Source organism: Callithrix jacchus, chromosome 11 (assembly GCF_049354715.1).
Source record: "Callithrix jacchus isolate 240 chromosome 11, calJac240_pri, whole genome shotgun sequence".
Taxonomy (NCBI): Eukaryota; Metazoa; Chordata; class Mammalia; order Primates; family Cebidae; genus Callithrix; species Callithrix jacchus.
In genome coordinates, this window is record NC_133512.1 from 58,996,128 (window position 1) to 59,023,792 (window position 27,665).

The window sequence follows — 27,665 nt, forward strand, 5'->3', positions numbered from 1 at the left end:
AATCCAGGAGCTAGTTTTTTGAAAAGATCAACAAAATAGACAGACCACCAGCCAGATTAATAAAAAAGAAAGGAGAGAAGAATCAAATAGATGCAATAAAAAACAATAAAGGGGATATCACCACAGATTCCACAGAAAAACAAACCATCATCGGAGATTATTACTAACAACTTTATGCACATAAACCAATACACCTGGAAGAAATGGATAAATATCTGGACACTTTCACTCTCCCAAGTGTAAACAAGGAAGAACTCGAAACCATGAGTAGACCAATAAGAATGGCTGACGTTGAGACAGTAATTAAGAGCCTATCAACCAAAAAAAGCTCAGGTCCAGATAGGTTCACAGCTAAATTCTACCAGACATAAAAAGAGGAGCTGGTACTACTCCTTCTGAAACTATTCCAAACAATACAAAAAGAGGGAATCCTTCCCAAATTATTTTGAGACCAACATCATCCTGATACCCAAACCTGGCAGAGACTCAACAAGAAAAGAAAACTTCAGGCCGATATCCATGATGAATACAGATGCAAATATCTTCAATAAAACATTGGCAAACTGATTGCAACAGCACATCAAAAAGTTTATCCATCAAAATCAAGTAGGCTTCATCCTGGGGATGCAAGGCTGGTTCAACATACACAAGTCTATAAACGTAGTTCACCACGTAAACAGAACCAAAGACAAAAACTACATGATTATCTCAATTGATGCAGAGAAGGCCTTTGACAAAATTCAACAGCCCTTTATGCTAAAAACTCTCAATAACCTAGGTATCAACGGAACATATCTCAAAATAATAAAAGCTATTTACAACAAACCCACAGCCAATATCATACTGAATGAGCAAAAACTGGAAGCATTCCCTTTGAAATCTGGCACTAGATAAGGATGCCCTCTCTCACCACTCCTATTCAAGGTAGTATTGGAAGTTCTAGCCAGAGCAATCAGGCAAGAAAAAGAGATAAAGGGTATTCAGTTAGGAAAGGGGGAAGTCTAATTGTCTCTATTTGCAGATGACATGATTGTATATTTAGAAGACCCCACTGTCTCAGCCCAAAATCTCCTGAAACTAATAAGCAAACTTTAGCAAAGTCTCAGGATACAAAATCAATGTGCAGAAATCATAAGCATTCCTACACACAATAACAGACTTGAAGAGAGCCCAATCAAGAATGAACTGCCATTCACAATTGCTACAAAGAGAATAAAATATCTAGGAATACAACTAACAAAGGATGCAAAGGACCTCTTCAAGGAGAACTACAAACCACTGCTCAAGGAAATAAGAGAGGACACAAACAGATGGAAAAACTTTCCATGCTCATGGTTAGGAAGAATCAATATTGTGAAAATGGCCATACTGCCCAAAGTAATTTATAGATTCAATGCTATCCCCATCAAGCTACCTATAACCCTCTTCACAGAACTGGAAAAAACAACCTTAAACTTCATAGGGAACCAAAAGGAAGCCCGCATAGCCAAGACAATTCTAAGAAAAAAAAAAAAAAAGCTGGAGGCATAACACTACCTGATTTCAAACTATACTATAAGGCTACAGTATTCAAAACAGCATGGTACTGGTACCAAAACAGAGATATAGACCAATAGAACAGAACAGAGGCCTCAGAGGCAATGCCACACATCTACAACCATCTGATCTTTGACAAACCTGACAAAAATCAAGCAATGGGGAAAGGATTCCCTGTTTAATAAATGGTGTTGGGAAAACTGGCCAGCCATGTGCAGAAAGCAGAAACTGGACCCCTTCCTGACACCTTACACTAAAATTAACTCCAGATGGATTAAAGGCTTAAACATAAGACCTAACACCATAAAAACTCTAGAAGAAAATCTAGGCAAAACCATTCAGGACATAGGCATAGGCAAGGACTTCATGACTAAAACACCAAAAGCATTGGCAACAAAAGACAAAATAGATAAATGGGACATAAGTAAACTCCAGAGCTTCTGTACAGCAAAAGAAACAATCATTAGAGTGAACTGGCAACCAACAGAATGGGAAAAAATTTTTGCAATCTATCCATCTGACAAAGGGCTAATATACAGAATGTAAAAAGAACTAAAACAGATTTACAAGAAAAAAAAACAAACCTATTCAAAAGTGGGCAAAGGATATGAACAGACACCTTTCAACAGAAGACATATATGAGGCCAAAAAACATGAAAAAATGCTCATCATCACTGGTCATTAGAGAAATGCAAATCAAAACCAGATTAAGATACCATCTTGAAGGAATGTGTTCCCTTTCCAGGTCCATGAAGGGGCGTAGTTTTAAGGGCAAGAACTTCCCAGTGCCATGCTCCCTCCCCATCTCTCTCCATCCTGGAGTTTTAACAGTTTATGTTTGAATTTCACGGGAGTGGGAAAAAACTAAGAGTCAATCACCCCAGCCTAAGTTTAAAAGAACTCCTTTCACTGACCAGAGGAACTTGGGAAGGTGAGAATTTCTCCCAGGATAAATTCCCCTGCTCCTTCGACCACACTGGATTTTCAACTCTCTGGAATCCCCTCCCACATGGTGGGAGCTCCCTCCAGGATTTCCCCTCTGAAATCCTCTTCCACACTCTTTGTGGAAGCCCTTCTCTTCTTCTCCTTTCATTCTCTTTTCTCTACCTAACTAAAATCACTTTTCTGCAACACTTCTTGGGTTCAATATTTACTTTTATGAGTATACGGTGTACCTGCAGTGGCCCCACCGCTTATTCTTTAAGAGGTTGGAGGCCGAGAACCCACAGGAGCTGTGCCTCACTAGCCCTCAAGAAAAAACCCGGTTACAATCTCATGCCATTAGAATGGCGATAATTAAAAAATCTGGAGACAACAGATGCTGGAGAGGATGTAGAGAAACAGGAACACTTTTACACTGTTGCTGGAAGTGTAAGTTGGTTCAATCATTGTGGAAGACAGTGTGATGATTCCTCAAGGACCTAGAAATAGAAATTCCATTTGACCCAGCAATCCCATTACTGGGTATATATCCAAAGGATTATAAATCATTCCATTACAAAGACACATGCACACATATGTTCACTGTGGCATTGTTTACAATAGCAAAGACCTGGAACCAACCCAAATGCCCATCAATGATGAACTGGACAAGGAAAATGTGGCACATATACACCATGAAATACTATGCAGCCATCAAAAATGATGAGTTTATGTCCTTTGTAGAGACATGGATGAATCTGGAAACCATCACTCTCAGCAAATTGACACAAGAACAGAAAATCAAACACCATATGTTCTCACTCATAGGCAGGTGTTGAACAATGAGAACACATGGATACAGGGAGGGGAGTATCACACACTGGGGTCTGTTGGGGGGGACTGGGGGAGGGACAGCAGGGGGTAGGGAGTTGAAGAGGGATAACATGGGGGAAAATGTCAGATATAGGTGACGGGGATGGAGGCAGCAAACCACATTGCCATGTATGTACCTATGCAACAATCCTGCATGTTCTGCACATGTATTCCAGAACCTAAAGTGCAATTTAAAAAAAAATTTATATATATATATATATAAAATGACATAGATATATGGCAGGAATCTTTAAGGTTCACTTTACTTTTAGGCTTTTTTTAGAAAAAATTATTCATCTACTAGAATTACTACCAAAATTAGTTGTTTCTTTATAAATGCTTTAAGTGTTTTTCCATCTATATGCTGTACCTGTGGTAGTACCTAGATGTATTTCCTCCCTTTTCTCCCTTCTCCTGGGAGGCAACCTCATCAAGCATTAAGCACATATACTTTGGACTCAGAGGGACTAGGCTAGAATACTAGATTAAACTACCTTCTAGCTGAGGAACTCTGAGCAAGTCATACCTTCAATAAACACCAATTTCCCCATGATCTACTTCTATATTTCCTTTTTTTGATGTTTTCCCCCATGCAGAGTATACTTAACAATCTTAGAAAACTGAGATCATCCTCTATATACAATGGTTGTCGCATTGTAGTTTTAATTTTTATTTTACACATGTTCCGCCATGAATATAATTACTTTTCTTAATAGCAAATATTTAAATTATTCAATGAAACACATGTAATTGTGAAAAGAGGTAAGGTTTTGAACCTGAACAAAATGTCCACCGTGAATTTAATATGCCTAAATATCTTGCCTGAAAAAAATCAAAATGGAGGAAAATGTGTATATCTATATACATGCACATATATATGTGATGTGTGTATATACATCACATATATATATATGATGATGATGATACTAAAGGGAATGCTGAAGATCATCAAAGTGAATCATCCAAAACATCAAAGTTGGTCATCCAACTAACATCACTTTCATGGGTTTTAATTTTTTTATCTTCTAATAACTATGTAGAAATTAGTGCACTGTGCACTGTAAAATTTGCATTGTATCTTGCAAGTACATATTTATTTTTTCCTTTCATGACTAAAACACGTTTTTTGTTGCACATGTAACACATCATTTAGATAAAGTAATGCAAACCTCTTGGGGAAAGTTTTGAACTCAATTAGGGCATCTGGGGACAAGCCATATGTTACCAAGCCTTTTGCACACCTGAACCCCAAAAATGTAATGACCCAAGGATGCTCATTTGTAAGATTAAATGGTCTGCCTTTTAAGAGAAGAGAATCAAGCACTGCAGGACATTCTCCATCATATTCACTGGAAGACAATATAAAGAGAGCTATATAGCTGAATATTTAAAATAAATGAGCACCTATAACACAAAATAATTTGTAATTCATGCCCTGAATAACTATAACCAACACGGAATTTTATCTCATCAATCATTATCTCTTTACCTATATTTTTTAATTAACAAAAAATGTTTTCATTAAAATCAAAAGTAATCATAAGTTATTCTTACTCATTTTTCTCTGCTGTAGAATAATGCTTACTCATCCGTTTCTTTTAGTTTTTCTTTTGGCTAAAATTTCTGTATTATGATTTTGATATTAATAAATACAAAATTATAGGACTAAGAAGACTGTATTTTCTGAACCAAAAATCGGAAAGAATTATCTAAAACCAAGAGCTGTTCCAAAAAATTTAAGATTGCCTAGGATTGTACCAATATCCATCTTCGACTCCTAATAATTCAGCAGCAGATATTTTTAAAGAATGGCTCTCAATCTCTCAACTCACTTGAGGGATATGACACCCCGCCAAGAATAACCCTTGTTAACTACAGCAGCAAAATTTTCAAGGTGTGTGATACTTTCATAGGGGAAGTGAAGAGGCCTGCACCAAAATCTTTAGGGAACACTTAGAAAACTCTCACCATCCACCTCTACCACAGCCCATCACTGCTTTATAGAACTGGTGAAATCTCCTTTTTTGAAAATCCATTAAAATAGAAAAACTAATACTCCAAGAAAACTAAGTTATCCAAGAGATATATCATATGTTATAATTTCATATTTAGCACATTCCCATGGGCAAACTCTGAAATAAGCCAAATTCCTAGTATTCTAATAGAAACTCAGTCCCCTTCTTTCCCACTCAAAAAAAAAAATCAAAACATAATTGAAAAACTGACTGTGATATACTCATATTTTAAGGATATTTACACACTTCAATATTTCAACTGATCAAAATAGAGAGTTGTAAAGTGTTTGAAATCTGCTGGACTAGAATGATAGTTCCCAAACTCTGTAAAATATCATAGTTATTCTAAATATCACACTTTACAAACATCTTACATAATGGTAGCCAGAGACTGAGAAAACCCAAAAGAGCACAGAATTGTAGAATCCAGGACTCCCTGGATTCTCCGTGCAATTCCAAATGTCTTTCAAAGTATAATTTGCAAGACTGAAGATAGATATTTTTAATTAGTGAAAGGTCAAATAAGTACTTTCCTGATGCATTTTTATCTGGGTAGAAAAGTACATATTGAAAACTTTTTTTCTACTGTATTATAATTATACGGGTCATAGAAACCTTAAAAATTTTTTTCAACATATTCCTTACTCATACACATAAGATTCTATATCATAGAATTTACAGTAGCTATTAAAAAGCAAGAAAACTATTTTCATTATTAAAAATTAATCATATAATGTTGCACTATAAAACACACTATACTTGCAGATGATTTCAGAATCTTATAATTTTTGCTAATTCCTGCCTTTTCCTAAAACCACTGTAAAATAATTTTCCATATCCCCAACCTAAGTTTAGGATGCTCATGGAACACTCAGGTAACAATAAAGTTACCAAGGCAAAAAAATAATAAGAAGAAGAAAATTCCCAGGCTCATATGCCTAAAACAAAGAACAGTTCATTTCAAAAGAGTTAATAAAATAAAACTAAAAGATGGCCAGGTATGGTGGCTCACGTCTGTAATTCTAGCACTTTGGGAGGCTAAAATGGATGGACTGCTTGAGCCCAGGAGTTCCAGACCAGCCTGAGCAATACAGTGAGACCCCCATCTCTTTTGCTATTAAAAAAAAACAATAATTTTTAAAAAGAAATTTAAGAAAATTAAAAGTTATTAAGAAAGAAAGAAAATTTAATAGTAAATAGTAAACTGGAAAAATAATCAGAACTTTCATTGAAATAAAATAGATTCAGGAAAGAAAAGTGACTATTACTTCAATTATTGCCTTAAAATGATGAAAGAGCTCCTTTAAGAAACCTCTAGGATGCTGATGAATCCTAAAGAAATTAAGCTTGCAAAATCAAAAGTAAACTGCTGGTCCCAATATCTTGTAGTAATGCCTTTTATAAATTTTATGACACCAAGAATAATGAAACTTATGAGTGTTTGGGACTAGACCAGGCACAGTGGCTCATGCCTGTAATCCCAGCACTTTGAAAGGCCAAGGCTGGTGAATCACTTGAAGTCAGGAGTTAGAGACCAGCCTGACCAACATGGTGAAACCCCATCTCTATTAAAAATACAAAATTAGCTGGGCGCGGTAGTGCACATCTGTAATCCCAGCTACCTGGGAGATTGAGGCAGGAGAACAGCTTGAACCTGGGAGGTGGAGGCTGCAGTGAGCCAAGATCGTGCCATTGCACTCCAGCCTGGGCAACAAGAGCAAAACTCTGTCTCAAAAAAAAAAAAAAAAAAAAGAGTGTTTGGGACTAGAAAAATAATAAAGTGCCAACCATAGATTCCAGTCCTGAGAAAATTCTGACCCACCTTGGCTTCACTGATTTCAATAATTGCTATGGTTTCTAATAGGAGAGGCCATCTCAGTCACAACCCAGCAACATAAAGATTTATAAATCAATGGCTCAAATTCCAATCAGATGGAAAATAGGCATAATGTACTGCAGCTGAGCCCATTTTGCACTTGTTGAAGAAAACAGAGTAGTTGGTCTGTACAAAAAGACTTCCTACATCAAAGGTCAGCCTTCTTTTTTTTTTTTTTTTTTTGAGACAAGAGTCTCGCTCTGTTACCCAGGCTGGTGTGCAGTGGCAGGATCTCAGCTCACTGCAACTTTTGCCTCCCAGGTTCAAGTGATTCTCCTGCCTCAGTCTCCCAAGTAGCTGGGATTACAGGCACCTGCCACCATGCCCTACCAATTTTTGTATTTTTAGTAGAGACAGTGTTTCACTTTGCTGGCCAGACTGGTCTCAAACTCCTGACCTCAAGTGATGCCTTCCAAAGTGCTGGGATTGTCACCAGGCCTGGCCCAAAGGTCAGCTCTCAACAAATGAATTTGAACATGCAAATCAGAGCACTGCCCAGGAGGGAACACTAACCACTCTTGCAGCAGAGACTTCCTATAGGCTATACAGCCTGCCATCAGGATGGGGGGTGGTGCTCACAACGGAAAGAGGACACTACTCATGTTTTCCATTTCTATAACATTCTGCCTTTTGAGAATTACCAAATGAAAGTGACTAATTCTCCCAAATGTCATACATCTTGCACTTTGTGACGTGTACTTCCACTCCAAATCTTTATAGCACTACCCAGACATTTGAGCCACTGTCTGGGACTAGACCTAATTACGGCAATTATGTCTACCATAATTAGGGAGATGGTAAATATGATCAAACACTTATAAAAAGGAAAAACTGAAGCACAGGAAGTTTTAAGCATCAGAAAATTAAAACTAAATTTCCAATGAGAGAATTAAGGAGGTAGTGAGGCTCTTTTTCAGCTATCTAAAATGTTGAATTTGAAATATAATGACTTCCTGGATTACTGGCATAATTAAAGAATAGTCTATGACTTTTTAGACCTCTTGCATGGAATAGGTTCATACCACCTAGGGCTGGCATACATGACCATAATGAAAATAAAACAGGATATAACAAGATATAGAGTAATATAAAAATTTTTTTTTCAGACAGTCTCACTCTGTCACCCAGGCTGGAGTACAGTAGCATGATCTCAGCTCACTGCAACCTCTGCCTCCCAGGTTCAAGTCATTCTCCTGACTCAGCCTCCTGAGTAGCTGGGATTATAGGTGCCACCACACCTAGCTAATTTTTATATTTTTAGTAGAGACAGGGTTTCACGATGCTGGCCAGACTGGTCTTGAACTCCTGGCCTTGAGTGATCCATCTGCCTCAGCCTCTCATAGTGCTGGGATTACAGGCATAAGCCACTGTGCCTGGCTTATGAAATCTTACTATAAGAGAGAGTGAGATTGAATCTCTGCCCAGGCCCACCCCTGTAAGATGCTCAGAGATGATCAACCTGTAAGCCTGTGAGGCTGAACTAGATCAAGAATCAGGCTAAGGCCATATCCAGCCTGACATAAAAAAAAAAAAAATCAATAAACACTTGATGCATAAATCTTTGAATAGGGGGGTATTATGACAAGAAGGATGTTTTGGAAAGGCTGAGTGGAGGAATAAGATGGAGCACTGATACCAATGAAGAGTTTATTGGGCTAAAATAGGTAAAAATGAAAAGGTTCTGAACGGAGGTGGCAGCATCGTGAATGATAATGAAGGCACAAAAATAAAAGATACCGGTTTGATAAGAGTCAAAAGATAGGAAACAGATAGATTGTGAAAGGCCTTGAAAGATATGCTAGGAGTCTAGAGTTAAACCTGCACCTTTTAAAGTAGTAAGCAGGGGAACAGCAAATTTGTATTTCAGAGCCATCCTTCTGTTGGAGTGGGAAGTCAGTTAAACAACTACTACAAACCAGGAGGACAGGACAAGGCTGAACGTACACATCAGCAGTGGGAATGGATATGACAGCAAGGAACAAAAACCAAGCCAACACCCAGATGTGGGGTTGGAGAAAAGGTTAGGATAGCGTCAGGTTTTTAGCTTGGAAAATCATGTGGCTGGTAGAGCCAACAGCAGAGAGATGAATGAGAGAAGGTGCAGGTTTGGGGAAATACAAGAATTCATAATATGTGCTGAGATCAAGGTGACTGTAAGACACAGAGGCAGAAACCTCTAACAGCCAACTGACATCTGGATGTGGAGGTTAGAAAAAACAGCTGAGTCAGCCACACTGATGTCAAGTGTACACAAACCACTCAACCAGAGCAAGAAAAATGATCACAGAGGACAGAAGACTGAAGTTATAGATGAGATGGGAAAGACCTAAGCATGTTCAGAGCCTATTGTGGAAGTACCTATAAAAAGGAGAGGGGAGAAAACATAGTAAAGAAAGGAAAGAATCAATTATGTAAGCTTCTGGAGCAGAAAGGAAGGGAAGGAATTGAGAGAACAGGAGGAGAAACTGGCCTGAAACAAAAAAAAGAACACAACCCCCTCTGAGATTGACAGGAAAAAAGGAGGTAAGACTGGAGCAAACGAGGTACATGGGTGGGTAGGGTATCGACAGAGAGTAGACACCTAATAGAATTAAGGGCTCTAAGAAGTTGGAGGGTGTTACAGGCTGAATTGCATCCACCAAAACTCATATGTCGAAGTCTTAACCCCCAGTACCTCCTAAAGTGATCTTATTTTGAAAGGGGGATTGTACAGATGTAATTAGTTAAATTAAGAGAAGGTCATATTGAAGTAGGGTGTGCCTCTAATCTAATATGACTTGCATCCTTGTAAAAAGGAGAAATTTAGATAGACAGACATGCATTAAGGGGAGACAACATAAAAAGACACAGAGAGAAGGTAGTCATCTATAGTTAAGGGGAGAGGCCTGGAATGGATCTTTCCCTAACAGCCCTCTGAAGGAATTAAATGCTACCCTTTAATGTCAGACTTCTGGTCTCAAGAACTGTGAAACAATAAAAATTCTGTTATTTAAGCCACCCAGTTTGTGGTACTTTGCTAGGGCAGCCCTAAGAAACTAAGGCAGAGAGAAAGCCATCTACTAAAGGAGGAAAGGGTGAATTCATCTTTTAGTAGAAAGCCATCTACTAAAGGAGGAAAGGGTTGCAAGAAGGTTTAATGGGAGTGAAAGGGTTCAGCAGAAAACAGGCCAGTGACACAAGGACATATATGCAAGATGGTCCACGGGTGCCTGAAGTTCCAGCTAAGGCTGGAAATAAATTCATTTATAGAGTAATTTCCTCAAGCAGCTCTTGGCAGCCACTAGGTAAGACAGGAAAAGACGCCAGGTCAAAATCAAGGGCTAGCAGCTTACATTACAAATGAAATACAAAGGGGTAAGGCCATTGAGAATATAGGAAGAGACCGATGTGCCCTGAGTGAACAAGAAAGGAACAGGGGGGATGGTTGACTATGAGAATGAGATGGGGCAGGCAGAGAAGAAATCATCTAGAAATTGGAATCCAGCAAAGAAAAGATGTAGGGAATACATCAGCAGTTAGACAGCTAAACAGGAATGATTGTTAGCGGGATTTAATGTTTTAAATCTAGGACAGTCCCAGTAAGATGCAGTTCCTGCAGAAACCAAGTAAGCATAAGGTAGGTATGAGATGAAAGTCAGGGAACTCTCAGGCTAGAATGTTGTATTACAAGGTATGCATCATCTATATGGACACTGAGACATCCTCTGATGATGATAGTTACGGTAGAGAAAAGACCAAACCAGCTTCCGCCATGTGCAATAAACAGAAAAAAAGAATGACCAGAAGTATAAACAAATCATTTTTGTATCTAACCACTTGTAATAATCCATTTTCACATTGCTATAAAGAAATATCTGAGGTAATTTATAAAGAGAAGAGATTGAATTGGTTCACGGATATGCAAGATGTAGAAGAATCCTAGTGACTTCTGCTTCTAGGGAGACCTCAGGAAGTTTCCAGTCGGGGCAGTAGGGAAAGGGAGAGCCAGCTTCTCGCATGGCAGAAGCCAAGAGCAACAGAGCAAAGGGGAAGGTGCTATACACTTTTAAATAAGGAGGTCTCCCAAGAATTCCCTCACTATCACCAGAACAGCACCAAGGGGATGGTTCTAAACCATTCATGAAGGATCCACCCCCATGATCCAATCACCTCCCACCAGGCCCCACCTCTGACATGAGATTTGGCAAGGACACAGATCCAAACCCTATCACCCCTAGATTCTGGTTCCATAAAAATCGCTGCATGGCTGTGTATGGTGGCTTACACCTGTATTCCCAACACTTTAGGAGGCTGAGATGGAAGGATTGCCTGAGACCAGGAGTTTGAGACCAGTATGAACTACATGGTGAGACTCCATGTCTACAAAAAATGCAAAAATTAGTCAGGTAGTAGTGTATGCCTGTGGTCCCAGCTACTTAGAAGGCTGAGATGGGAGGACAGCTTGGGCCTAAGAGGTGGAGGCTGCAGTGAGCCATAATGGCACCACTGTACTCTAGCCTGGGTGACCAAGAGATACCACCTCTCAAAAAAAAAGTAATAATAACTGCCACCTTTATTATCTCTGGTATTATATATTTATATAAAATAACAAAGAAGGACATAGACTAGAAGCTAAGATCAATGTACACTGTCTCCATCTAACAGAATTGTCATATTAAACATAAAGTAAGCAAGTTAACCTAAAAAATGTGCTTGGGGCACTCATAGACCAGATGTAAAATTTTTAAAATTTTTATATGCTTTTTACACATTTTCCTAGGATTTGAAAAAAATAAAACAGCTGGAAAATGACAAAATAAGTGTTGGCAGCCTTCTACATCACAAACATAAAATAACTGACCAAAGCAGAGAAGAATTAGAAAACTCATACATGATCATCCATTTTTTTAAAAAAACAAACTAAGTGCTTAATTATCTGGATCATATGCCATAAACATATGAAACTTTTTGCATTTCAAAGGTTTATTCTAATTGCTAAAAATTTTGTATTTCTCACCAAAGAGCCAGGCAGAACCAACACTTTGTTCTGCCAATTACCAAAGCTAAAAAACAGAGGGATTAAGCAGAACTGCATGATTTAACCTTTTAATTTATCCACGAGAATAATTCATGAATTGCTGTAACTATCACCATTTCCAACTATTTCTATACACATACATTTACACCTAATTAGAGCTTTTGTCTCCAACGTTCAAAAGATTTTATATGTAGTAATTTTATATTGGTGAAGATTACCTGTATTTTCTGACCTTTCATATATTAAGTATCATTAATATTCTAAAATAAATCATTACATCAAAAACAAAATTCAAAAATTCACCAGAGGTTACAGTGTAGCTATTGTTCATTACTTCAGGAAAAATGGGGCCACTCACGGGACATGGTCCGGGCATTTCTTGGGGACACAAGGGTAAAAAGACATTTGGAAAGTTCTACCATAGTTTCACAGATGTAAAGTTGACGTTTGACCCAAGACTCTCATCACAATGTCACCAAGAATGTTATGTCCACTAAAAACTATGACACAAAATACTAATCTTCTTTCACCTTCAAGCTACCTTAACCATGTGTTTCTCCAATAATTATTTAACCCCTTCATTGTTGCCAAGTCCTGTGCCAAATCCTTCCAAACATCAAGAAATTGGAAGGAGAAAGAGACTGAAACTAATAAAATTTTACTTGGGGTATCTTTAGAAATGATTAGTCCATCCAAGTCAAATGTGTACATTTAGCCCACAGAACATTAAATGGCTAATATTTTAGTCAGGGACCAAATACACAATGAATGAAAGGTAAAATGATTATTGGTAGAATGTCCTCTCTCCAACTATGACCAGCTTCAGCAAAATTCCCTACTGTTTGCTTATTGTAAATACCTAAAGGCCTCAATACTTAACTTCCAAACTGTTCAATATAAACACACACACAAACACACAGGCATGTGTGCACGCACAGACGCACACACACACACACACTGCCCAGTTTACAACAACCAAGTTCCTGAATATAATTCCAGTCTGGTTTTGAAAATTATCAGATTAGACTGAATCGTTGCATGTCAGTCTATGATTAAATAAATAAGTCTGTATTCCTTTTTCTCCTCTGTTTAAGGTCAATTGACACACACTCTAGAGGAATCCTCTACACAAATCAGGGAGTAGCTACTAAACTCCAGCTCAGGCACTCTCTGGAAGAGGCCACTCCTTGAGACAAGGAACCCTCCAGCTCATAAATACTGAGTAAGGAGAGTTGCCACACCTTACTGCATACCTAAGACACTGACCCAGCCCTTAAAGTTTTAAGACTCAAATCTGAATTGATTCCAATGGACTGCAGAGTTCCCTAGCTCCAGGAAAGAAAAAGTGAAAAACAAGTGTTCAAGAAAATTTCTACTATTACAATCCGAAAATAATCAGAAAAGAACTCAGTCCTGTGTATATAAGCAGAGTTTGAGTGTTTTTTTCTGATGTAATAAAATTATCATTTTGATCTTTTTGACTAATTCATAAGTGTGATGATTGGGGTTTCACCTCATGGGTAAGACATGCCTCCCTCAAACCTTGTTACAAGGTCAGCACATGACCTGTCTGACACGAAAAAATGAAAAAAAATTATAATCTTATGATGTTACACTGTTTAGAATTCTACATTTAGAGCTAGGAGGCAACCTGAAGATCACAGTCAAACTGCTTTTACAAATGAGAATGTTGAGGCCAGGGTAAGCTAAATGACATGCCCAAATAACTAGAAAGTGGAAGATGAGAACACACATTGCCTGACACCCAATTCATCACTCTCTGTACTCCTCTACAATAGGTATTTACTCATGTTCAATAGATACTTGCTGAATGTTAACTATGTACAACATACCCAGGGATTAAAAAGTTGAATGTAACCATCCCCATATGGAATCTAAACAATGGTGGGTTTGAGATAATATTTTCAGTTTTAATATGCAAGTCATCACATGAAGCTTTATCTGAAATTTTAGAGGAATATCTGAAATTAATTCTTCTCATAGCTGTAATTCTTCATTTTTAATCCTTCCATCTATTCTGTAGCCCTTCCAACTACAGAAGGTGGATGTCAAAGTGAAAGCATCAATGATGATGATGATGATAAAGGCAATGACAATGATAATACCAATTATGAGATATTCACTGTATGTGAGGCATTATTCTGAAACCTTTATATCCATTAGCTAACTTAATTCTCTCAAATACCTTAAAGGGAAGATACCATTATTATCTCTATTTTATAAAAGATATGACACGAGTAAGTCAAATGCCCAATCAGATGGCGGCCAAATTGGGGATTATACGCCGGCATGCCTTCATTACTACTATCTCCTAACTTTTCTGGCCTTAAGTCTTTCCTTCACTAGCTGGAAATTACCTGCCCCTTCTGGTTCTAAATTTCTTCATGTGTGAAATGATGGAGTGGGAAAATTATGATTTCCAATGGATCTTCCAAGTTGAGTATTCTGTGATTTACTGATTTGTGATAGTTACCAATCTCTTGTGGCACAGAGGAAGGAAAGCACTTAGCAAAAGCTAAGAATGATTTTGACCCAAATCACAAACTACAGACCTTTGACTATACAAAGGTTTCAGAATAACAGAGACAGGGATCAGTTATAGGTTTGACACATCTTTAACCTTCATATGGGCTACAATCTCAGGTGTTTTTTTAAACTAATCACTAACAGTAGTGTTTAAGCAAGAAAAAAGGCTTTCAAAATTTCTAATGATCATTAGGAAGAGTATGTAAAAACATGAGAAAATACAATGTTATCGGATCAAAGAAAAAAGCAGGATATAATAATTGGCTGCTTTTTTAAAACATGGGGAAAGAAGCAAGAACATTCAACAGTTGTTATATCTGGGTAACAGGATTTATGAGATTTTTCTTTCTCCTTTTCCTTCTCTTTTTTTATGTAAGCCTAAATTGCCTCCATAATTATAGGGGAAATTTTCTTTATAAAGAGAAAAACAGTGCCAAATATTCTCATATTGATTTCTTCTGAAAAGAAAACACTCTCCTGAAAACATCTCAATATTAACACTACAGAAATTCCAGAAATATAGGTTTAGAGGAAAACTTCATTATTGCCCACTATGAAGGGACAAGAAAAGACTCCTCTATTGCTTCAAGCCTAGAAGAATTAAGTTTTTTAGAAGATGTCACAGGAATGGTGGCAGGGAAAGGTGCTTTGGAGTCCAGGGACACACAGCTTTGTAAAGCTCAGCCCAGGAAAAAGAGAACAGGTGCAGCAGATGAAGCAGCAGACCGTGACAGCCAAATGACATTGGCCCCATCCAGAAGTCCCAGCCTGGAACAGGTTCTCTCTGAGCAGACCTGCCGTGCACCACAGCCAGCCACATGGCCAAGGGGACTTTCCATGAGCACAAATGCCCTTTCTTCACAGAAGCACTGCAGCAGAGGGAAGACAGGTAGCATATTTCATGGAATATATAACTATTAAAACAAACCAAACCACCAAACCAATTTATGCTTTCATCAGGCATTAGGGTAAGCACATTGTATAGATAACACCTATGTTCCTATATAAAAACACAATCTACATACACATGTGGCTCAGTGTACAACACAGATCAATGAGTGTGGCTTAGGATGATTACAATGAAACACTTCACTTTTTAGCACTTTGAAAACATTTTGTGAACATTCATTATTTCTCTGATGATTCCCACAAAAATTCAGGAATGACTAATTTTAAAATCACATTCAGGATGCTAATAATTACATATGAACCTTCTGCCTTGCTTGAAAAGGATTTTATACTACATTGTGGCAAGTAGATCAAGACAGATCTGATATACAAAGAAGAGGAAAACCAGAACAGGAAAAGTCAGCTCCTCCTTTGGGAGACTGACAGACAACATGTGGCATCAACGACACATCACACCCTGATTGAGCTGAGGTCTGCAAGACGCCATGGTGCCCAACTTACCAACAGCTCCAGACTTGCCTTAAGCACACTGCGTGTCTCAAGCACCACCACCAGCAAGAAGGCAACAACACAAAGGCCTGCATGTGTCTTCTAATTAGTTTGGTTATTAATTGAAAAAAACCTATTTCTGTTACTTGCTACCAAAATTCATTTAAACAATTATTTAAAATTTGAAAATAACATAATGTAACTAAATAAACAAATGTCATCTCTTGTGTGTTTTAAAAGCTTTTTTTTTTCTGTTTCTAAGTACAAAGTCAGCACCTACTGACTTTACCTGGCAGTAATTAAATACATCTAACATTAGATAAAGAAATTCAACCTACCTCATCAAAGGTGGTGTCATCTTTCTTCAAAGCTATAAAATAAGAAAGAAAAGGAAACAGTTATTGTGAAAAATTCCAAAGAGACTCTCTAAGTCACAGAAAACAGAAAAAAAAACAAGGCAGTATGGTGTTTTCATTTCAGAAAGTAAATTGCACCCCAACCTGAATAACAATGTTATGATACAAAAACAAAAACTGCAAATGAAAGAGAAAGAATTGCACAGCATGGATCTTTTTGAACATTGTTCATAAATATGCAAATAAAACTGTCCTCCTAAATATAAGAAAGAAGCACGCATAACTTTTCCGTATCTCTTCTTTAGCTGGAACATGTTTTAATGAAAGTATAAAAGAATCACAAAGTAATCTTAAAGAAATTTCCCCTTAAACTCCTGGGTTTTGAGCATACATCATCACTTGTTAGGATGACACCTACTTTGCATAGAGCCCTGAATGACATTTTCATACTGAGTGAAGTGTAAGTATGTTGATGAAAGACTAAGCATGTTAAAATAAGCATTGCAGAGTAAGAGACATAATTCAAATATTTCAACATGATAAATTTTATAACAAAATATTTCAAAAGAAAACAATACATTCAGAATATTTTATAGGAACCAGCAAATACTTCAAATTTATTTTAAATACAGTCATGTGTCACTTAACAACTGGGGTACATTCTGAGACATGCACCATTAGGCAATTACATTGTGCAAACATCATGGAGTGTACTTATACAAACCTAGATGGTATCACCTACCACACACCTAGGTTATATGGTATAGCCTATTACTCCTAGGCTACAAACATATGTAGCATGTTACTGCACTGAATGCTATCAGCAACTGTAAAACTGTGGCAAGAATTTGTGTATATAAACATAGAAAAATGTACAGTAAAAATACAGTATTATAATCTTACAGGACCACCATCATACATGCATGACTGTTCATAGCTTCAGAACTGGAATTTTTTCGCCCAACATGGAAAGAGAAGAATTTCACCTACAGTTGGCAAACACCTAGTTCCTTACATTTTACAATTACTTGGAATATTTCATATTAAGGAGAATGCATTAAATAGCTAACTTATCAGAAACTACTAGCTGGAGAAATGTTCCAAATTTATATAATTGTGCATAGATGTTTGCTGGTTTATACCTGATAGTTTAGTCTGGATAGAAGCAACTTGGGTAGCTGTTACTTAGAAAGCTTTGTTCTGACAAAAGCAATGAAAAGCAAATTATTCTGGCAATTAAGCTCTGAGAAAAGTAATGTGCCCAAACTAAAGCTATCATATAAAAGCTTAGAATACATATCTAACAATCATGAAAAGGTTACTTTTCTGTTTCACGTATTTGTGTTTTCAGGAAGAATGTGATTGTGGTGAGTAAAGGCGGATGCAGGTAGGCTGAGAAAATAAAATGTTTCTGAAAGTTTCTTATTTTTCCCTTTTGCCTAAAAAACTGATCTACTTTCTTTATTGGATAATCATTTCTTCTGAAAGTGAATGGAAAATAAAAAGACAGTTCTTTGTTGTAAATAGCTTATCTTACATTCAATGACTTGCACATTTTAATAATGTATTTAACTTAACCTACGTTAAATCTAAAATTACATACATTAAATCTAAAATGATCTGTTTTGATAGAACAATATTAAGATCCTAGTTAATTCCTAATGACTACATTTTCACTAGAATTTAACGTCTAATCTACAAGGCTCTGTATAAACACCAGTCAACAATATTACTATACTGTCTAATTCCTCAACCCAAGGTGTGTCCTTTAATTAACATGCTTGACTAATGAGTCCTTTACAAAACACTAGTAATATAGTTCTAAATATAAACAAGTTGCTCCATCTGAAAAACTAAATGTTTTGGAGTAAGAAACTAATAGCCCAATGATTTCAAATATAAAGTCTAACATATGCAAATTATCAGACAGCCTCATATCTAGCTTATTTAACAAAGATTAATGGAACACACACAGTATATAACTGCCATGCAAGATGCAAAGCTACACCACGAACATATAATTCACAGCACAGACTTTTAAGTATACTGTCTTTGCCGGGCATGGTGGCTCACGTCTGTAATCCCAGCACTTTGGGAGGCTGAGGTGGGCGGACCACCTGAGGTCAGGAGTTCGAGACCAGTCTGACCAATAGGGTGAACCCCCATCTTTAAAAAAAAATTTTAAACAAGTATACTATCTTTATTTTAAATTACAAAAGTTCTGGAAATTTAGCCATGTGTTTTCTAAGCAAAGCATCCAATAAGAACTACAGTTGATACTACCCCATCAGGTACAGTGGTTCCCGCCTGTAATCCCAACACTTTGGGAGGCCGAGGCAGGTGGATTGCCTGAGCCCAGGAGTTCAAGACCAGCCTGGGTAACATGGGGAAACCCCATCTCTACACAAAAAAAATAGAAAAAAAAAATTAGCCATGGTGGTGGTGCATCTGTGGTCCAGCTATTTGGGAGGCTGAGGTAGGAGAATCAATTAAGCCTGGGAGGCAGAGGTTGTAGTGAGTCAAGATCGCACCACGACACTCCAACCTGGACGACAGAGTGAGACCTTCTTCCTCTGTGTCAATAAAATAAAATAAAATAAAATAATAATAATACTATCCCTTAGGGAACTACACATATAAAATGAATACCCTCAAGTTGAGAAATGAAGACAGCAGAAAACTAGGATGTCTTGAACATCCAGACTGGACTATTTCCTTCTTATCTCCTAAGTCCTAACCATTCTCCCAACATTCTGGATAAAGAGGTGGGGTAAAAAAAAAAAAAAAAGAGGTGGGGTCTGGAGGTATCAAGAGGAGAAAATAGAAGAAACTCCAAGTGTATTTGCTATGACATAATGAACAGGAAGCCAGATTCTCTCATCTGCACAATACTCTCAAGCTCAAGGTATCACAGAACACCATTACTTCACTGAAATCATTCACTGCTAGACTGACACCTTACAGGGTTTCTTCTAAATATTGAGTCCTTGTCCTGAACAGCAGTCAACAGTGACAACAAAGACCAACTTAAGATGTTTTTGCTAGACATTCATCAGGTTCCTGAATGAGTATATTGTGACTCAAACAAGAATACAACATTTCATTATTGATTCCATTCCCTGATTGCCATTAATCATTCATGTAATTGTAAATCCACAATTATCTTTAAGGATTTTATGGAGTAACAAGCATATTACATTATTCTAGAATAGCCAAGGGGCATATATCAAAATATTAAAGATCAGCAGATATTCTACTCAGTCCTCTGCTCAAACATTGCTTCCTCTAGACAGCCTCTCATGATTTCACCTGGATGAAAGTAGTGCTCCTCCTGTGTTCTCCAACAGCAAATTTCACTAACCTTCATGATAGATTTGTTCACTTTATATTGTAAATGCCTACTCATTGGCCTGTCTTCCCTTAAAATCCTTGAGGACCGGGACCAGCCACACCGATCAGTGAATCTGACTGTCAGAACAATATCTATAGAGGAGAGAAGGTACTCAATAATTATCTGTTGAATTAGTGAGCCCTACCTTAATGCTTAATGGCACAAAGAGAGTATCTTTGGAGACAAACTTAAGTTTTTGTGTATGAAAATGATACATTGGTTCTCTCTTAAAAGATCATAGATATAAATTCTATTTGGTAGTTTTCAAATTAAAATCTTTTGAAATTGCTTTAAAGAGAATGTGGTACAATAGTTACATTTTGTGTCTGAACATTTAACCCTACATTTCACTTTTCTGACATAATGAATTCATCAAATGACAACTGAACTCTAGAATTACACACTTAAAGCACAAGATACAAACTCCAAAGTTCAGTGTAATCATAGCCTCTTCTTTTTATTTAGTTCCCTCACAAACCATATACTTTAAAGAAATGGTATACATGGGGTTCATCTCAAATATCACAGAGTATAAACTTCCTTTCTCTAGGAGAAAGTCCAAGTAAGTATGAAGAAGTACATTCAAATGAATATGAAAAAATGTCAGTTTGCCCTTAATCATACACCGGATATTACATAAAGCCTTTCTCCTTCTAGGCTAACATTCAAAAATAAAAAAGAAACAAGGAAGAAAAGAGGAAATGAACTTTAATATACTTAAACTATTCAGTAATTAAGTTCCCATTTGTCTTCATTAGCCTAAATTAAAAAAAAAGTATGAGACAACTGCAGTAATTCCTAAGTTAGTGACCACACTGACACTAGTTAGTAGAAAACCATAAATAACTACCGAAATTGATGGGGACTTCAAAATTCAATTACACCCATCTTATTAAAAAAACCATAGCTATATCGTAGTCATTCTCTGGCAGATGTTGTAAATTAGAGCGCTATGGCTTGAGAGCCAAAGTGTTTTATAATGTAGTAATCTCAGATCAGTTGTATTTGGGGTAGGCAGTGACAAAGTCAGCATGACCACAAATGTGTAAATAAATTAAACATTAGCATTGCTACTTGTATGTATTCAGAATTATTATTAATAATAAACATTGATTGAATATCAGATACTTTCAAATATTTTCTTATTTTCTATAGATGAATGATTAGTAATTTCTTATGGCTAAACAATAATGTTGTACATTTCACCATACAACAAGCTACACTTTTGGATAATACTAAAGCAGCAAAATAAAGTCAGTATGTCTATTTCAAAAGCCATCTTAGATTGGTTAAAGAGAATGAATGCATTGCAGTGTGGATTATTCAACAAGAATAAATCATTCACTCTTTGATCTCCTCGTGAAGGATCCATGAAGAAAGGAGGATAATGGGGTATAAACAAAAGTTGGAAGGAATAATAAAAACCTACCACATTGACCTTCACCTTGTAATAGATACTGCACTCGATTTTTCATGTATTTTATCCGATTTAATCTTCACATATATTCACCTTATATGAATAGTTACAGATGAGAACTCTGGGCTTTAGGGAAACTCCACTGGCTGCCAAAGGCACAGAGCAAGCAAGGAAAATCGAGTTCAAATCCAGGCCTGCCTAACTCCAACCCACATGCTGTTGTAAGGCTGGCTATACTACAAAGTCAATGGCCACTTCCCTCTTCTCGTGCTTTCTATCTATAAGATCAGTTGTATCAGTATGATGGAATCCCTAATAACAACAACAACGATGACATATCTTGAATGTTTACTGAGTCTTTATATAATGTGCCACACAGGACATGATGTGCATTATTTCACTAAAAGCCAGCAACAAAACTGAGTTGCACATGAAAAACTGAAGCTCAGAGAAGTTGAGGGACCTCAGCTGGGCATGGCAACACCGGAAATACCCAGTCTGTGTGACACACAGCCCACATTCTTAACTCATGCACTATATAATCCCACAGTAAACCCCCAACTCAGCAACCTCTAGCACCTTAAAAATCCTTAGATAATCAGAACGAGTTCACTGGTTTTAATTTTGCAAATACAATATAAAACATTGAGAAAATAAGAAGATACAGATTTTGTTTCTGTAATGCTATTTCTAATGAATGTCCTTGGCTTGGTATACAACTATGATCACTTCAGTATCTCCTTCTACAATATTCCACAATGAGATCTACGATTCAGAATCATACCCTCCGTCAATACAAAAATAATCAGTAGTGTTCACTGCACTGTATTCTGTGTCCTAAAGGGAGGATATAAAATCCACTAGATCTTAGAAGACATTTTAACAAGAGTTAGATTCAAAAGGAGTTTCACATCACTAAATCTCAGTAAGCTAGAAAATCCAATTAACTATAATATCCTCATTTGCGAGCACTGTACTTAATCCAAATTTTACTGATTGTCAATCAAAACCTTGAAATTATTTAAACATAAGGAACTTTTATATTAATGTTCTTGGTTTCTTACTGAGACTCAATTGCAATGAATTATTTAACAAAAAACTGGAGAGGCTCCAACAGAATCATTAGCATTAGTAAACATATAGTTAATGTGTTTTAGAACAGGGCTTAATGGACTCCAGAACCCGCCTCTGTAAAGGTTTGGGTCAGGACTGAAACATCTTCGTTAATAATGCACACGACTCAACATTTCCCTCTCACATTCTTCTTGGCTTCAAACTTCATTTGAATGCAGGGACTCTCCATATGTATCCCTAACTCTGAAGAGCGAAATTGTTAATATCCAATACATGCAATAAATAAAACTAAAGATTGGTTTCAAACCACAACTTTACAGGCATCTTGGGAAAGATTTTGCATACAAACACAAAATTTTAAGTCGAAAGACAAAACACACACACAAACACACACACACACGGCTAAATTTCGATCCATTGTACTCTCATACTTGAAGAAAGTTTACGTATCTCACAATGAATGGAAGAATATCTGTAACATTCATGTGCATTCCAGGGTTTTATTTTAAGGAATTAAGCACCTTTATGCTTAATTTCCATTAATACCTCGTTAACATGGATGACATTTTAAACAAATGAAACAAAGACTAGGCGGCTTCCTAGGGACTCGCAAGGATTATTTTTTGTGTCTATAGCATTATCCTGCTCAAGATAGTTACGTGTATCAGTGAAAGTTATGACAGCAGGGAAGGCAACTACCTCTTCAGGTTAAAAGGGGTTTTATATGACCAGTACTCAAAATCTAACAAATGCATTCCACGTGACACTGTTGTCACCCTGTTACAACCTGTGACATGAATTTATTCTTCACTGTCCTAAATATTGTTGGTCGATTGGTTAGACAATAGCCCCTGAGCTCTAGTAAATGGAACAAGTTCGGGAGACATTCCTAAATGTCCAGACAACTTCGCAGCGCGCATTTCTCTCCAGTAGCAGGAAGATTCAGAGCCCAAATCTCTGAACACCCAAATCTCGCTTTCCAGGACCCGAAGTACTGAACAATAGGTCCCAAGGTAACTGTCCCACTTCCCTTTAGGTTGGATATGTTAAACAATACCAGGGCACAGTCTAACGTTTCACCAATTTCCAAAGCTAAATTACTGACCCAACACCCAATATCTAAGCCTGTGCGCAAAAAAATAACAAGTGACCCAAGCAGCCGCGCAGCCCCTCGCGCGGCGGGGGCAGACGGGTCTTCTCGCCCGTCCCCCACGCGCGCGAAAGGGCGAGCACTAGTGGCGGAGGAGTGGGGAACCCATATTGTAGGCTTGAGACAGTCTACAAATGAACCGCCAGATCCTGAGGGAGAGGGATCTCTTCTCTTTGCGACCTCGCCCTCCCCGCATCACCAGCACTGTGCCCTCGACCCCGGCCCGCAAAGCACCCTAGGCCAGCCCCAGTGGCAGCTGCATGGCTGGTGCCAGGAGCGCGAAGGGGACGTGGGCCGAGGGGAGCGGGTGCTGGGGACGCCGGGGGCAGCGCGCTACTCACCAATGCGGCTGAAACTCTCTGACAAAGTTCTCCGCAACTTCTTCATCTTGCCGATCTTCTCGGCCGGCTGCGGCTCAATGAGGTCGCACATCTGGGTGACGCGGGGCCCCGGCAACTTCCCCAAACTGGTCCAGAGCAGAGCTCAGACAACGGCGAGGGCGCGCGCCGCGGTGAAAGCCGCGCCTCCACCTCCTCCGCGGGCCAGGAGGCGACGCTCTGGGCTGAGGAGGCGAGCTGCAGGCGGACGGCAGCAGGCGGCAGGCTCCGCTCGGGCCTGGGCCGCGGCTGGGCGGGCGGGGGCGGTTTACGTGGTGCCGGGGGCGGCCGCGCTCGCCGCTGCCGTGGTGGCCTCGCGCCGCGCCGCAGCTGCCCGGCTCATTTTCCCTCCTTTGTAACGGAGAGAATCGCGGCCGGCAGGGGGAGTGGTGCGGCCGGAGGAGGAGGAGGCGGGGGCGGGCCGGGGACAAGGTGCAGGAGTCGCCCAGCGCCGAGTGCGCGGGGCCAGGACTGGTGGGCCGGCTGGAGAAGTTCTCAGCCGGGAGTTGCAGGCGCTGGGCAGAAAAAGCCGGGGCACGGAATCGCCACACCGACGCTCCTGCCGCCCTCCGGCTGCCTCCGCCACGCCCCTCCCTCGACGAAGGCCCCCGAGCACGGGATCCTAGCAAGACCTCAGCTCTCCGCTCGCCTCCCGCGTCCTCCGCGGCCTTCCCTGTCTGGCTCGCGCCCCTGCGGCGCCCTCTCCCGGTCGCCCCCGCGTTCCTCCCCGCCCCGCCCGCGCGCCGGAGGACTGCGAAGGGGCCGGAGTGCGAGCGGGCCGCGTCTGGGGACAGCGTCCTGGGCTGTGGGAAGGCTACCGAAAGGAAACGGGCCGAGTCCAGTCGTTTGGGCAGTTTTGTCCTTTCCAGGAGCGCCTGTGAAAAAGCGCGGAATTGGGTGGAGGGCAGCTGCCTGGACTGCCTCCTGGACTGGGTGCGGTAAGGCCTTGGGGACGCATTCAGATGTAGGGTGCCTTTTTTTTTTTTTTGGACGAGAGAGCTGTCAAGTGAAAGATCCAAGGGGAATGGTGGGCCTGGATTTCTTGTTGTTTGCCGTGGGTTTTATGTTTGTTTTGAGGTCAAGTGCAGAAGCAGCGGAAGCTTCAACTGTAACCCTCCAGAAGGCAGGGATCACGCTGTTTCCCTCATCCTCGTCTCTGATCTTGGTGACACATGCAGGTGATTTCTGATAGGAATACCCAGTTCTGCAGTAAATAGGAAACATATATCTTGATCTTTTTCTAGTTCATTCTTAGAATATATTTCCGAATTGAGAGACTTAGAGGCTAAACAGACTCCGACCTCCTTTTCGGCCACCTCAAAAACAGAACTTTAAAAAGGGGTGGGGAAGGTGTTTATAAAATCCCAGGACGAACAGTTCCAGCAGAAAACACACTTTGTCTTCATTCTGAAGAAACCTCGTGCGGCGTGAGCTCCAAACGTCAGTCTCCTAGGGGAGTGAGAAGGAAGGTGGGGGAGGGCTTGATTGTGTTGATTTGGGGCCAGCAAACTCCTTATGAATAGAAACGTTAGTAATGTTGAGTCATCTGGCTTTATAAGTAATAAGAGCTTGTGACAGTGTAACTATGCTGTTTGGTTTGAAGGAAGTTTGAGGGCGTTTACGTTTTGTTAAAAGATTTTTATCTTTAAAAACTAGCCCCCTGCCTTCCTTAAATTGTGAAGTAAAACAGTGATTTGTTCTGCCCTACACTGAGCACATTATAGGATCTTGATAGATTGCGGATGATAAAAGACAGGAAATCACGCTAAGTGGGGAGCAGAGGGGGGCAAGGAATTTGCCTGGAAAGTCCATATGAGTTGAAACGCAAAGCTGTTGGGTCCTGGCTGCCATATCTAGATAATTACAGACGCACCAAGGGTGGCCTCATACCGGAAAAAAGTTTAACTTTTACCACTTCCTCAGCTTAGAGAGAAAGTTTTGAGCAGTTATGAATGAAAAGACAAAGGCAACCAATCAAAACACTGATGGGCTGTAGGAGTCAACAAACAAAGAAATACTAATTTAACAAACTTTCACTATTATACATCTGTGACTGTTATTCACTGTGACAATGGCTGTTGCAAATACGTTAAATATATATTTGTTTTACCTTTCCAATTTTTTTTTCTTTCTTTCTTTCTTTCTTTTTTTCCTTTTTTTTTTTTTTTTTTTTTTTTTTTGAGACAGGGTCTGGCTCTGTCGCCCAGGCTGGAGTGCAGTGGCACAATCTCAGCTCTCTGCAACCTTCGCCTCCTGGCTCAAGCCATCCTCCTACCTCAGCCTCCTAAATAGCTGGGACTACAGGTGTGTGCCACCACGCCCAGCTAATTTTTGTATTTTTTGTAGAAATGGGGTTTCATCATGTTGCCCAGGCTAGTCTCCAACTCCTAAGCTCAAGCAACCGCCCGCCTCGGCCTCCCAAAGTGCTGAGATTACAGGTGTGCCCCACCATGCCCATTCCCTTCACAGTATTTCTGACTTTTAAAAAGTAGTCAGCTTCTTCTTAAATTATGGTAAAAGCATGCAAAGGTATACACTCTTCTTTTTCTTTTTTTTTTTTTTTGAGATGGGGTCTCACTCTGTCACCCAGGCTGGAGTGCAGTGGCACAATCTTGGCTCACTGCAACCTCCACCTCCTGGGTTCAAGCGATTCTCTTGTCTCAGCCTCTGAAGTAGCTGAGACTACAGGCATGTGCCACCACATTCAGCTATTTTTTTATTTTTAGTAGAGACGGGGTTTCACCATGTTGGCCAGGCTGGTCTCAAACTCCTGACCTCAGGTGATCTGCCCACCTTGGCCTCTCAAAGTGCTAGGATTACAGGCATGAGCCACAGTGCCTGGCTCATTGTTTTTTAAATGAAATCAATATGTACTGATTTATAAATATGTACAGGCTAAGTGGGAGAAAAGCATGTTTAATATTAAACCATTTGTAGAAAACACGTACACACATCTATGTGTTTCTATATGCATAGAATATTTCTGGAAAAAAGAACAGAAAACTGTTGATTGTACATCCAGAACAGAGAGAACGTTTCCTTTTGCAATTTATACTTTTAAGGTATAAATTGAATGTTTTATCCAAGAATGCACTACTTTTATAATAATAAAAATACTAATTTAACCATAATGAATATTTTCTTTTTCCCTATCCCACTTTAAAACTTCAGCTCTCCCAACTCTGGAACAACTTTATCTAGTTACAGCAGTATACCTAGCAGGAGAAACAGCTGTTAAGCATGGACCAAATAAAGCTTTGCAATTATGAGTCATCAACTTTACATTATATGCTCATCTTGCTCCCTTTTCTGATTATATTTTAAAAGGGCAAATTTTGCAAGATAATGCGATGTAAAAAAGGGCATTTTTTACTTCAAGCTTTTAAGATATGTATACCTAAAGATTCAACTCTTTTTACTATTATTTGTTTCACATTTGCCTTCATCTTGAGAGTGTAAGTTCAGGGATCCTAAGATAGGAAATACACAGTGCCTGTTGCATAGAGAATGTCAATTAATGTTTGTCAAATAACATTAGAATAGAATGGATTGCTATCTCTGAGAAGTGATGTGTTGTCCTTGGAAACAAAGATGACTATCCAGCATCTGTATAGCATATGTTTTTTCAGTAGGATAATGGATCTGTGCCAGTTCTCCATCTCAACTTCTGGTTTACAAGGTTATAATTTTGGATGGCCTGAATTAAAGGTGCAGTGT

The 27,665-nt window shown here is 39.0% G+C and overlaps 1 protein-coding gene and 1 non-coding gene across 11 annotated transcripts in view; one reads left to right on the forward strand and one right to left on the reverse strand.

Annotated features, from left to right (window-relative positions):
* The window catches only part of CDK14 (cyclin dependent kinase 14), a 621,661-nt gene extending 597,034 nt beyond the window's left edge, over positions 1-24,627 (reverse strand). For all 10 annotated transcript variants that reach the window (XM_078342880.1, XM_009002498.4, XM_054237316.2 and 7 more), the window contains exons 1-2: positions 23,913-24,627; positions 16,522-16,553 (exon numbers count right to left, since the gene is read on the reverse strand). Coding sequence is in view for 6 of the 10 variants with exons in the window: in XM_009002498.4 (XP_009000746.1) it covers positions 16,522-16,553; positions 23,913-24,003 (123 nt within the window). In the remaining 4 variants the exon portion in view is untranslated. The remainder of the gene's footprint in view (positions 1-16,521; positions 16,554-23,912) is intronic.
* LOC118144013 (small nucleolar RNA U13) lies at positions 13,710-13,814 on the forward strand. Its single transcript, XR_004728483.3, has one exon. It is a non-coding gene; the product is annotated as a small nucleolar RNA U13 (small nucleolar RNA).
* Positions 24,628-27,665: the final 3,038 nt, after the last annotated feature.